Source organism: Microcaecilia unicolor, chromosome 6, assembly GCF_901765095.1.
Source record: "Microcaecilia unicolor chromosome 6, aMicUni1.1, whole genome shotgun sequence".
Classification (NCBI taxonomy): domain Eukaryota; kingdom Metazoa; phylum Chordata; class Amphibia; order Gymnophiona; family Siphonopidae; genus Microcaecilia; species Microcaecilia unicolor.
The window spans coordinates 266,548,207-266,565,284 of record NC_044036.1 but is presented as its reverse complement, the minus strand read 5'-3'; the positions used below and the strand labels follow the sequence as shown (position 1 = coordinate 266,565,284).

The 17,078-nt window shown below is 37.8% G+C and overlaps 1 protein-coding gene across 5 annotated transcripts in view; it reads left to right on the top strand.

The window, feature by feature from the left end:
- Window positions 1-17,078, top strand: part of DENND1A (DENN domain containing 1A) — a 1,150,393-nt gene that overhangs the window by 316,753 nt on the left and 816,562 nt on the right. For all 5 annotated transcript variants that reach the window (XM_030207362.1, XM_030207365.1, XM_030207363.1 and 2 more), the window contains exon 5: window positions 1,461-1,580. In XM_030207362.1, coding sequence (XP_030063222.1) covers window positions 1,461-1,580 — 120 coding nt within the window. The remainder of the gene's footprint in view (window positions 1-1,460; window positions 1,581-17,078) is intronic.

Sequence of the window (17,078 nt, the reverse complement as noted above, 5' to 3'; positions counted from 1 at the left end):
TGCTAATTGGCAGTGCTTGTCAATTTGCTGATTACCACAGGGGATGCCTACTCTCCGCCCCCAAACATGCTCCCACCCACGCTAAAAAAATATTTTTAGTGCAGGATTGGAGCACCCAGATCCCTGTGCCTTTTAGCATGTGGTAATCTGTGGTAATCAGGCGTTAATGCTTACTGCTGCTAAGTAAAAGGGCCCCTTGGTAATTTGTTTAAAATAATTTACAGATATAATATGCAATAATTATCATAAAACTCATCAGGATTTTGCTTACTATGGCAATGAGAATCTTTGATTAAAATTTTGCTGAACTACTCTTCTACATCTACAATATTGATTATATTGTTTTTCTCTAAGAGTGCTTAAGGACACTAGTCTTACGTTGAACTCCCTCCTCAGCTGCTGTATTTGAAAACCCGTCCCACACCTTACAGCTGTATACGCTCAGATCGGTTTTCAGCCTGCATGGTCATTGCAGTAATTTAAATGCAGACACCGGTGTTTTAAATTAATACATATATTAACTGCACTGTTCGGTGACTGTGCTGATACTATTTGTTTAGTTTAGGCCTGAGCAATTGAGTCCTTGCCGAGATGGAAAAGTCCAGCTCCTGCTATTCAGCAGGCCTAAATTAAACTTGTGTGTTTAATGGCGAAGTATTACCTCTGTATATAAAGCTTTTAGCACGGTCTCTGCCCTGCTTCCAATCTGGCTGTATTTGTACGGATAGTATCTAGTTGTTCAGTGATTAAAATGGTTCATTGATGTCTATATAAATTTTGAAAATATATTAATAAGCAAATTGTGTGTTCACATGTAATGGTGATGTATAACTTACTTGAATGTCAGACTGACTGAAAAGTTAAGCCACTGGTGCAGTTAACAAGCTGTGCATTTCAGAATCACACAATACATACCAACTCCTTCTTTCCCATAAATGTGAAAAGCTCAGTGACTAGGAAACCGCTATGTTCTGCAAGTAATGTATGACAAAATCATACTCTAGCCTTAAAAACACTTAAAAATAACGATGCATGTCCTAATTTCAAAATAAAAGGATTTTATTTTTAGTTAGTATTGATTGATAGTTACTAAGGTGCGCTAAAGTTTTTAGCACGCACTAAATGCTAGACACATATATTTCTATGATCATTTCTAGCGTTAGTGCGCACTAAAAATGCTAGCATGCCTTAGTAAACAGGGCCGTGAATCTTTAAAATTAATTTTTTAACCATATTTAGATATTCTTATGCAGTTTTCCCTACCCAAGGAGCTTTCTTCCCTAGCTATCATAAAGGACAAAAAGGAAACTTTGTTTTGTTTAAAAGTTCATTGGTGAACATCCACATTACTTGAAGGCATTATTGCTGGTTCAATGACTTCATTTGATTATAAATGCTTTATCATTTAGCTAGCTCCAAAGTAAATTTTGCTTTGTTCTTTTCTTTATTTTTATTTTCAGTCTTGCAGCCAGCCAAGTTGGCCAGAACTTTACATTTGTGCTCACTGACATTGACAGCAAACAGAGATTTGGTTTCTGTCGCTTATCTTCGGGGGCTAAGAACTGCTTCTGTATCTTAAGGTAAGACAGAATGTGGTAGAGCTAGCTCTGGGAATCTGTGTCAGCTTTGTTATAATTAAAACATCCAGCTGTCTGCATTGTTTTCTTGTATGCTCCTAAAAATCACTGCATTGTTAGAAAACTAGTGCCAAAGAATTATACTTATGATTTTGGTTTTTCATCAGGTTTTAAAAAGAATTATATTTATGTTGAACAAAAAATCAACAGAATACTTAAATGAAGATAGCAGCTGTATTGTTAGTTTTCACTGCCATATTTTATCCTTTTCAAATTTGTTTGGACATTTGTTTATTTAAGGTTTTCTCTTTAGACAAGCAGTCCACCAAAATCACAGATGTGGTTATATGACCATATTTGGTGTTGAATAGAATCTCTTCCAGATATTTCTAGAAACTCCTGAAAGCTTTTACTCTGCTTTCATGGTAGATTCCATCCCATCCAAACTGGCTCTGCTGGGCATGATCTTAGTGAGGTGTCCTTGGATGAATCATGAGCTTTTGCACTGACCTTCAAAGAGCTATGGAGAATTTCCATTCTACCAGGCTAATCTTGGCACTGTCATCCATAATGTTTGAGGTGAACTTGGACACAAGTGCACCCAAAGTTCATATGTCAAGGAGTTCGATCCACAATGCATCAAATGATAAATTCCTTGCCCTTGGTTTTGAACACGCTGGCATCATTCACATCAAGTTGAAGCCTTTGTGCCCCAGGAAATGCCCTAAAAAATTACTTTTAGGCATCTAAGCATCTTTTCAGACTTCAATACATACTTTTAATTCAGAAGCCGAAGAATCTTTTGGCCATATTTACATATTTGGAATAACTAATGTTTTCCAAACTGGAATATTCTTCTGATCTCCTCTCAGGCCATATTTCCTATAAGCAGGAAAATGTCCTGCCCTTTTTGTTTTCCAGAACTTTGCCAAGGTTGTACCTTTTCGGTTATAGGTTGAGCCAAGGATGTCATCTGAAATTCTTAGATGCTTCCAAAGAATTGGTGGTAGTGCTTGTCTGCTTTTCTTTCAGGATATATGGAAGATGGCACCCTTGGGAAACCTCATACATTGTGCTTTGTGTTCAAAAGAAGATGACCACCAAGTACTGTGTCTAGGCAGCCAAGGTAGTCCACAGACCCCAGTTGTCACATTAGATTGTGGTTATTGAATTTACTGTGGAGGAAGATGATTCCTGGGCTCAGGAGGAGAGGCTTAAACATCAGCTCTTACCTGGAATTTCAGTGATAAAATGTGTATATTTCATTTTAATGGTTTTTTATGATTTTTGCTATGTTAACAGAGATTAGACTCTTGAATAGAAATATGCATTGCTTCAAGTTCAAAACAAAATAACATATAACAATAAAGGAAAAACAATAGTACCAAAATGTACTTTAGTCCACCATGTGGGGATAGGAAAGATAAGAAAGTTCTGTTTTATTCCAGGAAGAAAACAAAATATCTGCATCCAGTTCCACAGGAGAATATATATATAAATGAGCTACTAAACTCATATCGGAGGGAACTACTGTTAATGAAAGAGCTAAGCTGTGGTTGCTAAAAGAAAGAATATTTGACAGAAAGCAACTTGACAATACATTTACAAGGAAACTTTAAATATAAAAAATAATAGAAAACACCTCGGTTCTATGCAATGGAAATTGTTTCCATCTCCTCTGAGTCTCCTTAGACACATCTGAGTAACTTCTAATTAAATAGTCTAAAGAACAAACTTCATGATGTCTAAAAACATCTGGAGCAATCGATCACCATCAGCAACCAGCACCAAAATCACTGTCAGTGTGGCAGGTACCACATTTTCTGTATCCAGTCTTTCCATCATTCCCATCACATCCAGTGTATGTTAAGATGCTTCGTCTCTTATTGAACTATGGGGTTTTTTTTGTTTTTTTTTGCATTAGGCAAGTAGTATATGGAGGCATTGTATCCAATGGAACCTTCGATACCTCTAATAAATATTTGTTAAACTGATCCTTAGGTGTTAAAGTAGATGACATTGAGAAGTTAATAACAATCAAATTGGAGCTGCTAGAAATATTCTCCAAGTTTTCAGTTTATACTAAGATGGTTCATCTCTTATTCAGCTACGGGTTTTTTCTTTCTTTTTGCAGTAGGCAAGTAATATATTTTAGTTATAGGAGGCATTGTATCCAATGGAACCTTTGATACCGCTAATAAGTATTTGATAAACTCATCCTTAGGTGTTAAAGTAGATGACAGTGAGAAGTTAATAACATGCAAATTGCAGCTGCTAGAAGTATTCTCCCAAGTTTTCAGTTTTATAACACAGTGCTGCTGGGATTCAGCCAGGTACTTGTGACCTGGATTGGCCCCTGTTAGAAGCAGGATATTGGGCTAGATGGACCATCAGTCTGACCCAGTATGGCAGTTGTTATGTTCTTATGTTGTAGCATCTTTAACTAAAATATTATTTCAAGCTTGAATATTTTGAATCTTGTCATATTTGCTTCTGAGCCTGAGAAACCCCTTGCTCTAAATTTATAATCTCAGACTCGTGGAACTGAATTTTTTAACAATCAAATCCTGAAATTGAGGAATAAAAGCTGCTTCCAGAGTTTGGATCATTTCCCATATAGTCTTAAGGGAAGCTTTTGGCTGAGGCAAGAGAAACTGGAGGAGTGTTTGAACTAATTGCCCAATATTACCGGCATTTGTGACCTGTGTCATCCCTCAAAGGTAACCCAGACAAATCCCCTTCACTCACCGTCAGCCTAGGAGTTCTCTCTGCTCCTCCATTGGACTGCCTCCAGCTGCTGACCCCACTGCAGCTTCCTCTGACAAAGGCTGGAGCAAAACAGCTATAGTCTCAGCTCCAATACTGGCCTCCTTCCTTTGTGCTCCGTGTGCTTATTCTTCTCTAGATGCTGCTGTGAGGATGAAGAGGGATCCCTTCTAATTTGATAGCATTTTGTATCCTCCAGCAGACCTGATTTTAGAGGGACAATAATGTTAGGGCCACAGTGAGATTTGTTACCCAAGTTAGATCTCATCACTGCTTAGACTTGACATCCTTGCAGGGTGGTATGTTTGAACTGTTTGTTCTCCATGGTCTCTTTGAGGAGTAGCTTTCACTCCCTCCTCAGGCCCAAACATAGAGGGAGGAGTGGTGTAATGGTTAGTGCAACAGGTTGTTGACCTGGTGAACTGGGTTCGATTCCCGCTGCTGCCTGATAGCAGTGGGTTTAGATCCTGGGGAACCGGGTTCAACTCCCTCTCCAGCTCCATGTGACCCTGGGTAAGTCACTTAGCCCTCCATTGTCCCAGGTACAATATATAACTTAGATTATAAGCCCTTTAGGGACAGTGCAAAGTACCTGTAATATTGTAAACCACATAGTTGCCTCAGGGATTGCTTGCGGTATATCAAGTGCTAAAAATAAAATAAAATAAATTTTATTGATTTGGTTGCCTTCCTTGTTTTTCCTACCTGTTGGTGGACTTAATGTTTTCTCTTGTTCTGTGGAAGACAACATTAAGCTAGAGAATCTACTTGTGGTTTTTTTTTTTCTTCTTCAAAGAAAGCATTTACTTACCCATGTCAGGTATTCTTTGAAGACTGCACATGACTGGCCTCCAAAAACCTACTACTTTCTCTTGGTGGAGTCGTTCTTCCCTAGTGAAGACGCTATTATTGGAGCTAAGGAGGCCAGCTGGGCTGTGGCTTTCATAAATGTGTTGTAAAAGCCTTTAAGCTTTGTCAGAGAGCTCTAAACGATTAGTGAAGAGCACTAATGTTTGTTTGACTGATCTGCTGTATTCACAGAACACCTGTTGAAGGTAAGCAACTTTGTTCTATTAATAAACCATCTTATGGCAACTGATAGAGGAAATCCTGGGACAGCTGTGCAATGTCATGGTTATAAACAAAACTTACATCTTCTTGGAGTGTGTGTCCATATAAGAATAGATTTTTGAACTTGTACATGGTTAGGAATTCTTGCTGCTTTAGCTGTCAGAATCCATGAATTCAAGAAAAATTTTAATAGATGTGCAGCACTATGCATGAATGCATGGTTTAGTACTGGGAAAATGAAAAGAGCAATGGTCCATCAGTTACTCTCATGATCATGAAGATAACTAAATCTGAGTAAGAAAATTACTTCATAATAGCAGCAGTTCTCCTACAAGTAAATTCTCATCAGCCTATACTTGGTAATCTGTGCCTGTAATGTGTTTTTAATGTGATTTTGTCATAGTTTGTGTTGAATCCATACGGTGACATTGTAATTAACTGAAGTTTTATACTGCAATATATGCCTACTATTTAATTGACGCAGTTCTGAAGGAATAAAGTAAAAAAAAAAAAAAAGCAGTTCTTTTCCAACATGCATATCAGTGAAGGTGTAGATGCAATATTTCTGTTTGGTGAGATAGTAAAAAGCACTTTATTGATTAGAGTTTCATTTAGAATCATCGGCATGGTAAACATAAAACTACTCAATGTGTTTAAATCCTTCTCTGTGTGAAAGAAAATTTTAAAATTTGCAAGTCCAAGAGATGTGATAGTGGCCTGATAGCAGAGGTTTTTAGCACCCATAGCATCTCTGATATATTAAATTTCAGTTTGTTAATCCTCCTCCAATCTGAAATCTTATGGAGTATATTTATTTTCAGTACTGTGTCCTCACTCTGATGTAGAAAGCTTGTGTTAGTGCTGTGCACTGATGGCTGAGTGCACAGTTTCTAATACAAACATATTGCTACATTTTTGCTTGCTGGTGCAGTAAGCTTAAGTAGGGGGCATTTTCACTAAAGTGCAATAAGCTTTGCAGTTACCATACACTTAACACAAAAATTACCGTGAAGTAACTACAAAGACTTTGTAATAAATGCAAGGAGTGTGTTTAGCATCTGGCCTGAATTTATCGCTTACTGCACTAAACGGCATTACGTTAGATACAGTTGCAGATAGCACATGAGCAACTGTGCTACCTGCCCCTGCATGTAACGTACTGCAGATCCAGCTGTAAAGAAATAAACATATAGGTCTGGTATGATGTTGTTTCCTCCCCCTTCCATATTCCTACGGATACACAGGCTAACCCCCCCACCTTCCCCCATGGCACCCGATCCTTTCCCTGTTACCCCAGTTAGCATAAGCAGAGCCCTCTGCTACACTGATCAGCATAGGCAGAGCACCCCCACACTACCCCAATGTGAATATCAACTTCCTTCCACCAGCAACCCAAACTCCTGACACACAAACCTTGCCCCCCCCCACCCCCATGCTCACTCTGGAGCTCTTCATCAGTGGCCAGTGGTCCCAAGCAGCAGTGATCCTTCTATGCTGGTGCCCAGGTAGCAGCCTACTTTTGGAGAAGACCTCTCCAGCCCTTAGGATTGAGAAGTGAACCTAAGCAGGTTGAAAGGAAGATTAGAAAAGAGTAAAAAAAAAAAAAAAAGATTATAGAAAAGAGATTGTAGAATTGTAGCATGTCAATGACCACTTTGTTGTATATGGACTGTTTGACAGAGTATATGTACTAATCGACAGTGCAAGTGAAGTTCCTCACTAAAAAAATATTTTTTGGTTTTAAATTCATGAAAAAAAAATATATAAAATATTTTCGGGGTTTTTTTGTCGATGATTACTTTTTGCACTGTGTGCATTAAATCAATAACATTTTGCCACAGTTTGATGAGACATTTTCCCCGTATTATTTAGTTTTGATGGCAGTGACCACCTCCATATTAACCTTTTGTTAATGTAGCAATGCATATTTGATTCTAGAGAACTGTTTTTGATAATTCAGCAGTCCCAGGCAACTTCTTTTTAATATCTTGCAAGTGTATTTCAGTTTGTTTCTTTGGGAAACAGTTCTTTCCTCTTCCAAAGTATTCAGGTTTTATATTTTATATATTGTACAATTTTACATGCCTTTGTGTTATATGAACATGTGTTTCCAATGGTTATATTCAAACTGTGTACATTGTAATGACCAGTGTTATATAGCAACTAAGTAAATATAACTAGTTACTGTACTTAAGTAAAAGTTTTGTCACTTTTACTTGTAAAGTACAGGATAACGTATTATTTTTTTACTTTTACCAAAGTAATAATTTCACCAATCTGTACTACTTTTACTCAGTCAGAACAAAAAGTAACATGGGTGTGGAATTAGATTTTGAGCTCTTTGAGGCTTTTCCTTCCCTGGCAGAAATCTTGCATGTTTAGTTAACATTTTCTTTTTGTGGATTAGTGTTTTTGAGTTTGTTCTACTTTTATTCAGTTACATCTGATGCTTGCAGTTAAAAGTAAAAGTGGAAGCGAGACGTAAATGACAATTCCTCAGTAAACCAGGTAAAAAAACCGGGAGCAAGATTTTTGCCATTGTAAACCTCATCAGATAAACAGTGGATTGACTTACTTTAAATTTTGCTGTTCAGTGAATATAGCCTATACAAACAGTGAAGTTGCCTGTGTTTGTTGAACTGGTTACTGGTCTCCAGCCAAACAGAACAGTATTGAGTTGGGTCACTTTAAAGCGGAGAAGCTGAAGCTGGTAGCAATTCTTTGTGTTCAATTAAAGCTCAATCAGAGAAACTGAAATAAAAAATAGAGGAAGGAGAGCCAATTGCATCCTGTATATGGAACAATACACCATAGACCCTGAAGCAGTTAACGAAACACTGGCCATCATTGGTCACTGTGAGATACTTTCACTGGCTCTTTAGCATCACCAGAAGTTGCAACAGCAAAGTTAAGTAATATATCTTTTATTCAAAGACTGGAAATACTGAAATATATTGAAAATATTGTTTGAAGATTCAAATATCATCAATAGAGGAAGGTTTTTGATGCCGATGATGAAGTGGCATAGCTTGTGAGGGCAATGATATCTGAGCTTGTTGAGGCTCCTTCCTTCCTCTGTTTTTAATTGGAGTTTCCCTGATTGAGCTTTAATATTGTTATATGTTCCATCCTCAAACGATTGGTGTAGCAATTCTTGGTGAACAGACATATGTGTCTGTCACAACAGACTGCTGGTCATCTAACGGAAAATTGTACATTGGGGTGACTGTCAACTGGATTGATAGTCCGAGAGGAAGTGTTCTTGTCTAGCCTTAAGACTGCAGGATTCCCACATGTTTGAAGTTTTTGCATCAGGTTTTGGATATTAAAAGTTTGCCATCAGATGAAAAATTGTTAGATCAACAACATTCAATGATTTCAACTGTGTGAAAGCATGGAAATGATAATGAAGATAAAGATGCAAGTGAAGCAGATGATGATGACAATAATGATGATAAAGTATTCTTTGTGATACGGAAGTCAAGTGTTTCAGAGATTCCCTTGATCAAAACCTGCAGACCCAATAAGAAAACCTCAGTAATATTGCAACCTGACCTGATTTCAAGGATCAGACTGAACTATGCACTTTCTGCTAGTGCAATTGTTGAACACATTTTAGCTGTGCTAGATTAATGACTCTCAAACGCACTCGCATAGGTGACAGTCGTTTTCAAAAATGTAGTTTTATTAAAAGCAAAGGGGATTGAATTGTAGAAAGGTTGTTGGGATAAAAACATTAACAATAATTGCATTCATTGTAGTAGTGGTACTTTTACTCAAAATGTATTATATAAGGCAATAACTTTTCTGTTTTCACTTAAGTAAATTTTTAGTGTGTTTTTCACTTTACCTTTACTTAAGTATTAAAATATAAGTACTTTGAACAACACTATTAATGATACGTTTGAGTGGTAATAGCAGAGAATTATGATAATCTCTACAGCATCAAGTTTACTTAGATCTAACAAAATGAAGAATAGATGTAAATTGGATATGGATGTGAGCTAAATGATTTCAGTTGATATAATGATTAAGCAGCCCTTTTACTAAAGCTTAGCATGTACTAATGGCGATCAGTACGTGCTAAATGGCCCATAAGTATAAAATAGGAGCAGTGTTAAGCATGCGCTAAGCTTTAGTAAAAGGGCTCCTAAATCATTAAAAAATGGTTTAATATAAACAGGTTTTTCATATTTGCGCTGAACTTTATTGGAAAAATAATCAGGTTTGCCTTTTTAGTAGGGCTAGGTTTTGGATTGTCACTGGGACAGAAAGTATCTGACTTAGGTCTTGTCTTATAGTGCAAAGTAAGAATTGTTTTTAATTGAGCAGAAACATGTGGAAGGATCAGAATATCTCAAGGGATTACAAAAAAATTCCAAATTTGTACTACTTTCAGCTTGTGTTTAGAGCAGCGTCTGCTGGGAATAAATGTTAGTTAGTGTGACCTGTGACCTTAAAAACTGTTGACATGGATTTTGGCCAGAAACTACTCACAGAACTCCTTTGTTAAACTCATTCATAGCTCCTTGAAAACTAGAATTTGTCGAAGTTGCCAGCTCAAGTCTAAGCAAAGTAGAGCCCTTTTTTTCCCATGCTTTGGAAACAGAGGATGCCCCGTAACCAGCAAGACTTCTTTAATGGGGCTCTGTAGCCTTAAATTCAATTGGAATTGACAGCTTCCTGGCTTGTGGCTGCCAACTGGCAGAGCATTGATGCATAGGAGACAAACAGCTTTCGGAACCTCTGTACTAGTGTTTGTATATATGCAGTAGAAACCTAACTCACTAGTGCCGTGATACCCCTTAACTCAAAAATCAATACTCTGTTGTCAGACAAGCTTTTCAAGTGTTTAGAGGCAAACAGTCTTGAATTGTCTTGGCTAGTAATAAGAAAATTAAAGCAGCACTTATTCTTCCTGCGGTTTTCAGCATAAATACATTAAAGTGAAGATAAAATGACCTTTGAAACATTTTTTCTTGTTTTTAAAGTGATTAACAAACAATGCATTTGTTTTATTTTCTCATTAATTTCCAAAAGAAATAAATATATGTATATTTAAGAACTTGTGTATTCACAAGTTTTCCTATACTTTAATGAGGGTAATTGTAGCATATTAACAGTAAATAACATCAGGTAGAGAGGACTGCATGACCTACCTAGTCCTCCCAGTAAGGTGGTTAGGTTTGTAACTGCCACTCAGTTCAGGTTACATCCTTCTTTGGTTAGGGTGTACCTGCCATGTCATGCAAGTTAGCCCCCTCCCCCCTCTCCCCCATGCTTTTTCCTGAAAATGTGAAAGTCATTTACGTTTGTCTTTGAGTATAAATGTGATATACTTATGTCTACCCTCTTGCTATATAGGGGTCCTCTTGAATTCTGGCACTGTTTTTATACCCACTACCTCCACCAGGGGTACATTCCAGGCATCCATCATCCTCTCTCTAAAAATATTTCCTGATGTGTCTCTTAAGTTTACCTCCTGTAGTTTTATTTTAAGTCCTCTGTTTTTTTGTAAAGTTTCTTTTTTTAATCATTTCAAGTATTTAACTTAAACATCTGTATCATATCTCCCCTGTCCTTCGTCTTCTATAGGTTGTTCATATTCAAGCATTAATCTCTCTTTACATATGTCTTCTGGTACTCACCCTCTACCATTGTGGTTGCTTTCATCTGAATCACTTCAAGACTTTTTAATACTCTATGGCAGGTGTCCTCAAATCCAGTCCTTGAGGTCCACAACTCAGCCTGGTTTTCAGGATTTTCACAATTAATATGCATGAGATCTATTTGCATGCAGTAGAAGCAGCAGCAAGTGCAAATAGATCTCATACATATTCATTGTGGAAATCCTGAACACCAAGCTGGGTTGTGGACCTTGAGGACTGGATTTGAGGACCCTTGCCCTAAAGGGTCCTTTCACTAAGCTGCAGTTTTTGTGTGTGTTCTATGGCCTCAGCATGTCCAGGAGTAAGCCCTTTTAAGCTGCTGTAAGTGTGCGCTAGCACTTACTGCAGTTTAGTAAAAGGGGTCTTTAATAGGGTATAACCTTCAAAACTGAACACAGTACTCTGTGAGGCATTACCAGTGACCTGATGTGATTTGGGGGGGGGGGGGGGTATATATACCATCACAGAGATGTGAGAAACCCAGAGAAGAGGAAACGTCAACCACAGAATTTAATCCCCAGAAGAGAGACAGAGGAAAGTGTAGGAGAGAGGCGGGAGCCACAGAATTAAAACCTCAGCAGTAGTTCCACCTTCAACTGTGCAAAATATAAAGTTTTTTTTTTTTTTTACTTAGGTTTGCTAGTGTTTTTAGCTCGTGCTAAAAATCAGCTGGCGCTAAATGCTGAGATGCCCATTATATTCCTGTGGAGGTATCAGCATTTAGCGCCAGCTAAAAACACTTGCACACTTTAGTGAAAGGTCCCCAAAGATAGCCAAAGTAAATTTCTAAAATCGATATATATATATATATATATATATATATATATATATATATATATATATATATATATATATGAAATTTTGTTTTCTACTTTTGTTTGCTCGTTTTATTTTTTTCCAAGATATTTTATTGAATTTTAATTTCAAAACAAGTTAACAAAATCTAACAAATAAACATTGACATGAACAGCAATAGAAACAGAGAAAAATGTAGGCAGATCAAGACCATATGTAATGGATGGGCAGACTGGATAGGCCACCTATTCTCACTGTCACTCCCTTAGAGATCCTATGTACTTGTCCTAAGCTCTCTTGAATTCAAATACTGTTTTCATCTTCACAAATTCACCACCCTTTCCATGAAGAACTATTCCCTCAGGTTATTTCTGAGTCTGTCCCCTTTCATATAGATCTGTTGTTCCTAGTCTCTGATTTCTGCTTTTGTCTTTCTTCTCTTAATTCTCTCTCCATGATTTTCTTTCCATTTGCTATATCGTTTCTGTCCTCCTAGCTTCGATTCCTACAATTTTCCATTTTTTCTGCTTCTCTGTCTGCTCAGTTTCTGTCCTCATTACTATCCAATTGCCCTCTTTTTACTGCATCTAGCTACAGCTCTCCTTCTCTTTCCCTCACCTGGCCCTCTTATTCCACATCCTCTTTTTCACTAGTCTTTCGCTAACTCTCCCATCTCTCTCCCCGTTCAGCACTTTCTTTCTCTCGCCCTCCCTTTCCATTCATTATCTCTTCTTTGTCTTCCTATGACCCACCCCCTTCACCATGTTCGGTATCATTCTTTTGTCTCTCTTTGCATCCCCCTGAATCTTTCTCCCTCTCCCAAGTCCAACATACCTCACTCCATGTTCAACATTCCCCTCCTCTTTGTACCTCTATTCCTTTACCTCCCCCGAACCTTCATAATCCTTCTGTTCCCCTCCTGTGTCTACATCCTCCTCTTCTCCAAACCAGTATATCCCCTTTCTTTCCCCCTTCTCCTTGTTGATGTATTTGATTATGTATTTAACTTATATTGATTATATGCATATACTCTTAGCACATTATGCAGTCATGTAAGATTTAAGCTAATGAATATCAATGCCTACCCAATTTAATTCTGGATAATTTGTTGTCAGTCTGTTGATCTATCTTATCCTAGGTCTAAGTGTATTTTATTTAGGATTGCATGTCTTTATGAAGGCAGCTGATGTACTCTAAATAGTTGCTGTGCCAGAAGACATTTTTTGCTGGCAGTTCTGTTAATAAATTTGTTTCTTGCTTGTATGCAATATTTCCAGCCAAATAATGGTGAAATATAAAGGTGTAAAACACAAAAAAATACATATAGTGATGTTGCTTGGCAGTTTTTCCTACTTTTGCTGTAGACATATCAAAGTTCTATACATTTTTAGTTTACTTGTACATTTTTAGATGAGTAGGAAGATAGAATCTTTTCTTCAATATGGGAAATGTTAGTAATGCAGCTATTTTTACAGAAGTGACTAGTAACTAAAACAGTATCTCCCACGTGCGTTTGATTGGCAAATTCATAATATGCATTGTCCCAAATGACTCTGTGCCCTTGGTAATATCTTTTCTAAGTCACAGCTGAGTCATCGGCCATGCAGGAGAAGTTCAGCATGCAGAGACAACCATTATACATCACTTTCATCAATCTCATGAGAGTTTGTCAAATTGCTGGAAAAGATCAGCTGTCCTCCCAAACTTCCTAGCATGATTAAATTTTCCATGATAGAATATAAAGCACCTTCTATTATACTGGCAGAACTTCAGAGATCTTCAACTTGTGCGGCAGGGTCAAGTAGTGGTGTGCCATTCCCCTACATTCTTTGGAGTCTTCTTTGCATGCCTGCTAAAGCAAGCTTTTATAAACAGAGAGAATATTCCAGCATACAAAATCTGATGAAAGACTGTTACCGCTCATGATTTAGTGCAAAGATGCTTAGTTTTCTTTTAAGAATACATGTTTGCCTGTTATGCTACTGTTACAATGCAAAATATTTCCAGTGCCTTGTGTATCATTTTTTTTGTACGCATGCCAGCCAGTACTATGAACTTACCATATTCGTCTGACGAAAATATATATGATAGGACAAAGTGTCCATGTATCTATGAATCAGTGTCAACAACTACATGTTGGAGGTCATCGATAAGTTTGCATACATGGACTCTACCATTACAGAACACCTGTCTCTTAATGCAAAATTAAGAGGCTCATTTTTAAAGCACAATGACTTACAATGTTCCATAGGTTACTATGGAGCTCATTTTCGAAAAAGAAAAACATCCAAAAAGTGTCATAAGCACCATTTGGATAAATTTCTTCTCAAAACGTCTCAATCAGTATTTTCAAAACCTGTTTTGCAAATGTCTGTCTATACAATTCGTCTGACATTCATCCAGATCACAAAGGGGCATGTTGGGGGTGTTCCGAAGGCGGGCTTAGGGTGTGTCTTAACGCTCCCAAAAATGTGAATAAAAATAGTACTTGCCAACTTCTATGACAGCCTCAGATGTTATATCCAGAGCAGCTTGCAGGTCCCTGGAGTAGTGTAGTGGTGGGTGCAGTACACTGTGGACAGGTGGACTTACTCCCATACCTCCCCCTACCTGTTACACTTGTGGTAGAAACTGTGAGTCCTCCATAACTCACCAGAAACCCACTGTACCCACATATGGATTCCCCCTTCATCCATAAGGGCTATTGTAGTGGTGTACAGTTGGTGGTGGTAGGTTTTAGAAGGCTCAGCAGTGGTGGGATATGTATCCGGGAGTATTTATTTGATGTCCACAGCATTGCCCCCTAGGGTGCCCCATTGCTTTTCTGGGATGTCTGGGGACCAGTCTGCTAAAAATGCTGGCCCCTTCTACATCCCAATGGCTTGATTTTCTACATTTTTCACTTTTCTTTTTAAAAAATATTCTGAACAGATAAATGCACAGAGTAGAAAACATTGTTACAAACTGTACTTTCGGGAAAAAAAAGACATTTTGTGGTTTTGAAAATGGCCATGTTTCATATTTGAATTTTGGGTGTTTTACGCAAAACTTCCAAAGTCCGACTTAGACATCATATATCAAAAATGCCCTTCCTCGTAACTTTGTTAGTGCTTTGAAAATACGTCTCAGTGTAACTTTGTAAGTCTGTGTGCTTTGAAAACGAGCACCTAAATCTACTAAAGCTGTCATTACTCTCTGTAGAAGTATAACAAAAACAAAAAGTTTGCAAGAACAATATCAGCATCTGTATAGCCTGTGTTGTAATACTGCCTCGTATTTTAGCAAGACATAGTGTGTTTGAACAGGATCAGTTTCCACTATTTTTATTTTGCTGAAACAGATGTTTTTGTCCTGGTCATATCATGAAATTTGTCATGTATGGCACACTATGGAGGATAAAAGAGGCAAATGCATACAGATGTAAAATGTAAATGCAAAGCGTGCACTGAAAGAATATAAACAAATTGAAAAATTATTAAAACAATAAATAATGTGACCACATAAAACGCAAACTTATACAAAATGTCATTTTAAAACATATCTTAAAATGCTCAGTTCCTCCACGGCTTTATCTAAATTAGTATAACTGTCCAAGTCAAACAGTGGGCAGCATTTTGTGGATCTTCATAAGGGACCTTGGGACTTCAATCAAATATTTCTGAAATGAACACAAAACATTAATGACAAAAGTGAATAAACTTTACATTTTCAAAGAATTCTCATATTCAATACCTCACAAACTTCTTACTGCACGTAACTTTCCAGCTACTGTTAAGTGGGGGAAGTTATCCAATTGCGGTAAAAAGTGAGCCTTTACTGCGCCTTGATTTACTGTGCAATTCAGCAACCTGTGGGGTAGCAGTCTGCAGGTTGTTGAATCCCTGGTAAAAGAATAGCACTTCCAGTGTGCCACCTTGCAAGCAACATTATTCCAGTGACCTAGGAGCATCGGGCCACAAAATCCATGGCCCAGTGTAACCGAGCTGGAGACTGAGGGCTGTCAGAGCACATCCTGAACCTCCTGGAGGAATCCCCCAACCCCTTTGAAAATTATCCCCCCCTCACCCCCGATAGGACCTACCAAATAGATTCTCTTGTAGTCCATTGGTGATAAGGCAGGATTGATCCCTGTTCGCTCCTTCTCTGTCCAGCGCCTTATCCAACATAGCGCCCCTAGCGGCAGTCTCGCGGTACAAAAAAGTAGATGTGTGGTCCAATGTTCCTAGGTGGTAAAATAATCGCAGATAAAAGCATTGGTTATTTTACCATGCAAATACCATAACATAAGTCACACTATGATATTTGCATAGTAATGAGATGCAAAACAGGTATTTGCTTGTTTTGCATCTCATTACTATGTAACCGACGGCAACTTAAATATTGCCACTGTAAATTAAAACAAGCTGTGTTAAGGCCATTTAAGTAATTCTTATTACATCTTGATAACTTCCCCGCTAAATCACACAGATCGGCTTAGTTCAAGGATGACACCAACATTTGTATAGAACAATAAACATCAAGTACTTCTGCTAAATTCTCCAATTAGAAAACAGCATTCTTAAAAACAAATGCATGTGGCTATGGAAAATATTAAAAAGTGTCAAAAACTAGGATATAAAATAGCCTATCAGGAAAATATTTATGTATTAAAGTATTTATTATACAGCGGCAAATTTTATACAAATAGCAAATATTTGTGTTGCTTGTACAAACAAGAAAACACAGCTGATTGAAAGTGTTGTGAATTAGTACCCATAACTTTGAAAACTGTGAACCTACCATTTTTTTGAAACATCTAAATATGGATCTCAAAAGTCATTACTTAAAGGGCCTTTTACTAAGCTGGGTTAAGGGGGTCTAGGGATGGTAGAAGGATTTCTTGGACTATGTTGGCAGTGCTTGAATAAAGTAGAGGAGTTTATCAGGGAGATGAAATCTGAAGGTGGGGAATGGGGGTTTAGATCGTGGGGGTGGTGGAGGACTTTTAGCGAGGTTCTGATTTGGGGGGGGGGGTTGTCAGGAGAGTGTATCAGATTTGTTGGGGGAAGGGGGCTTACATCACAACAGCAGGCTGTGATTATTTGTGTAGGGGCTCACACTGCATTATCTGCAGTGCCACATAGCACAGGTCATTCTGCATTATCAGGCACATGGTAAGTGTCTGCTCTGCATGGTAAATGGAGGTAAAATGCTGATTGCA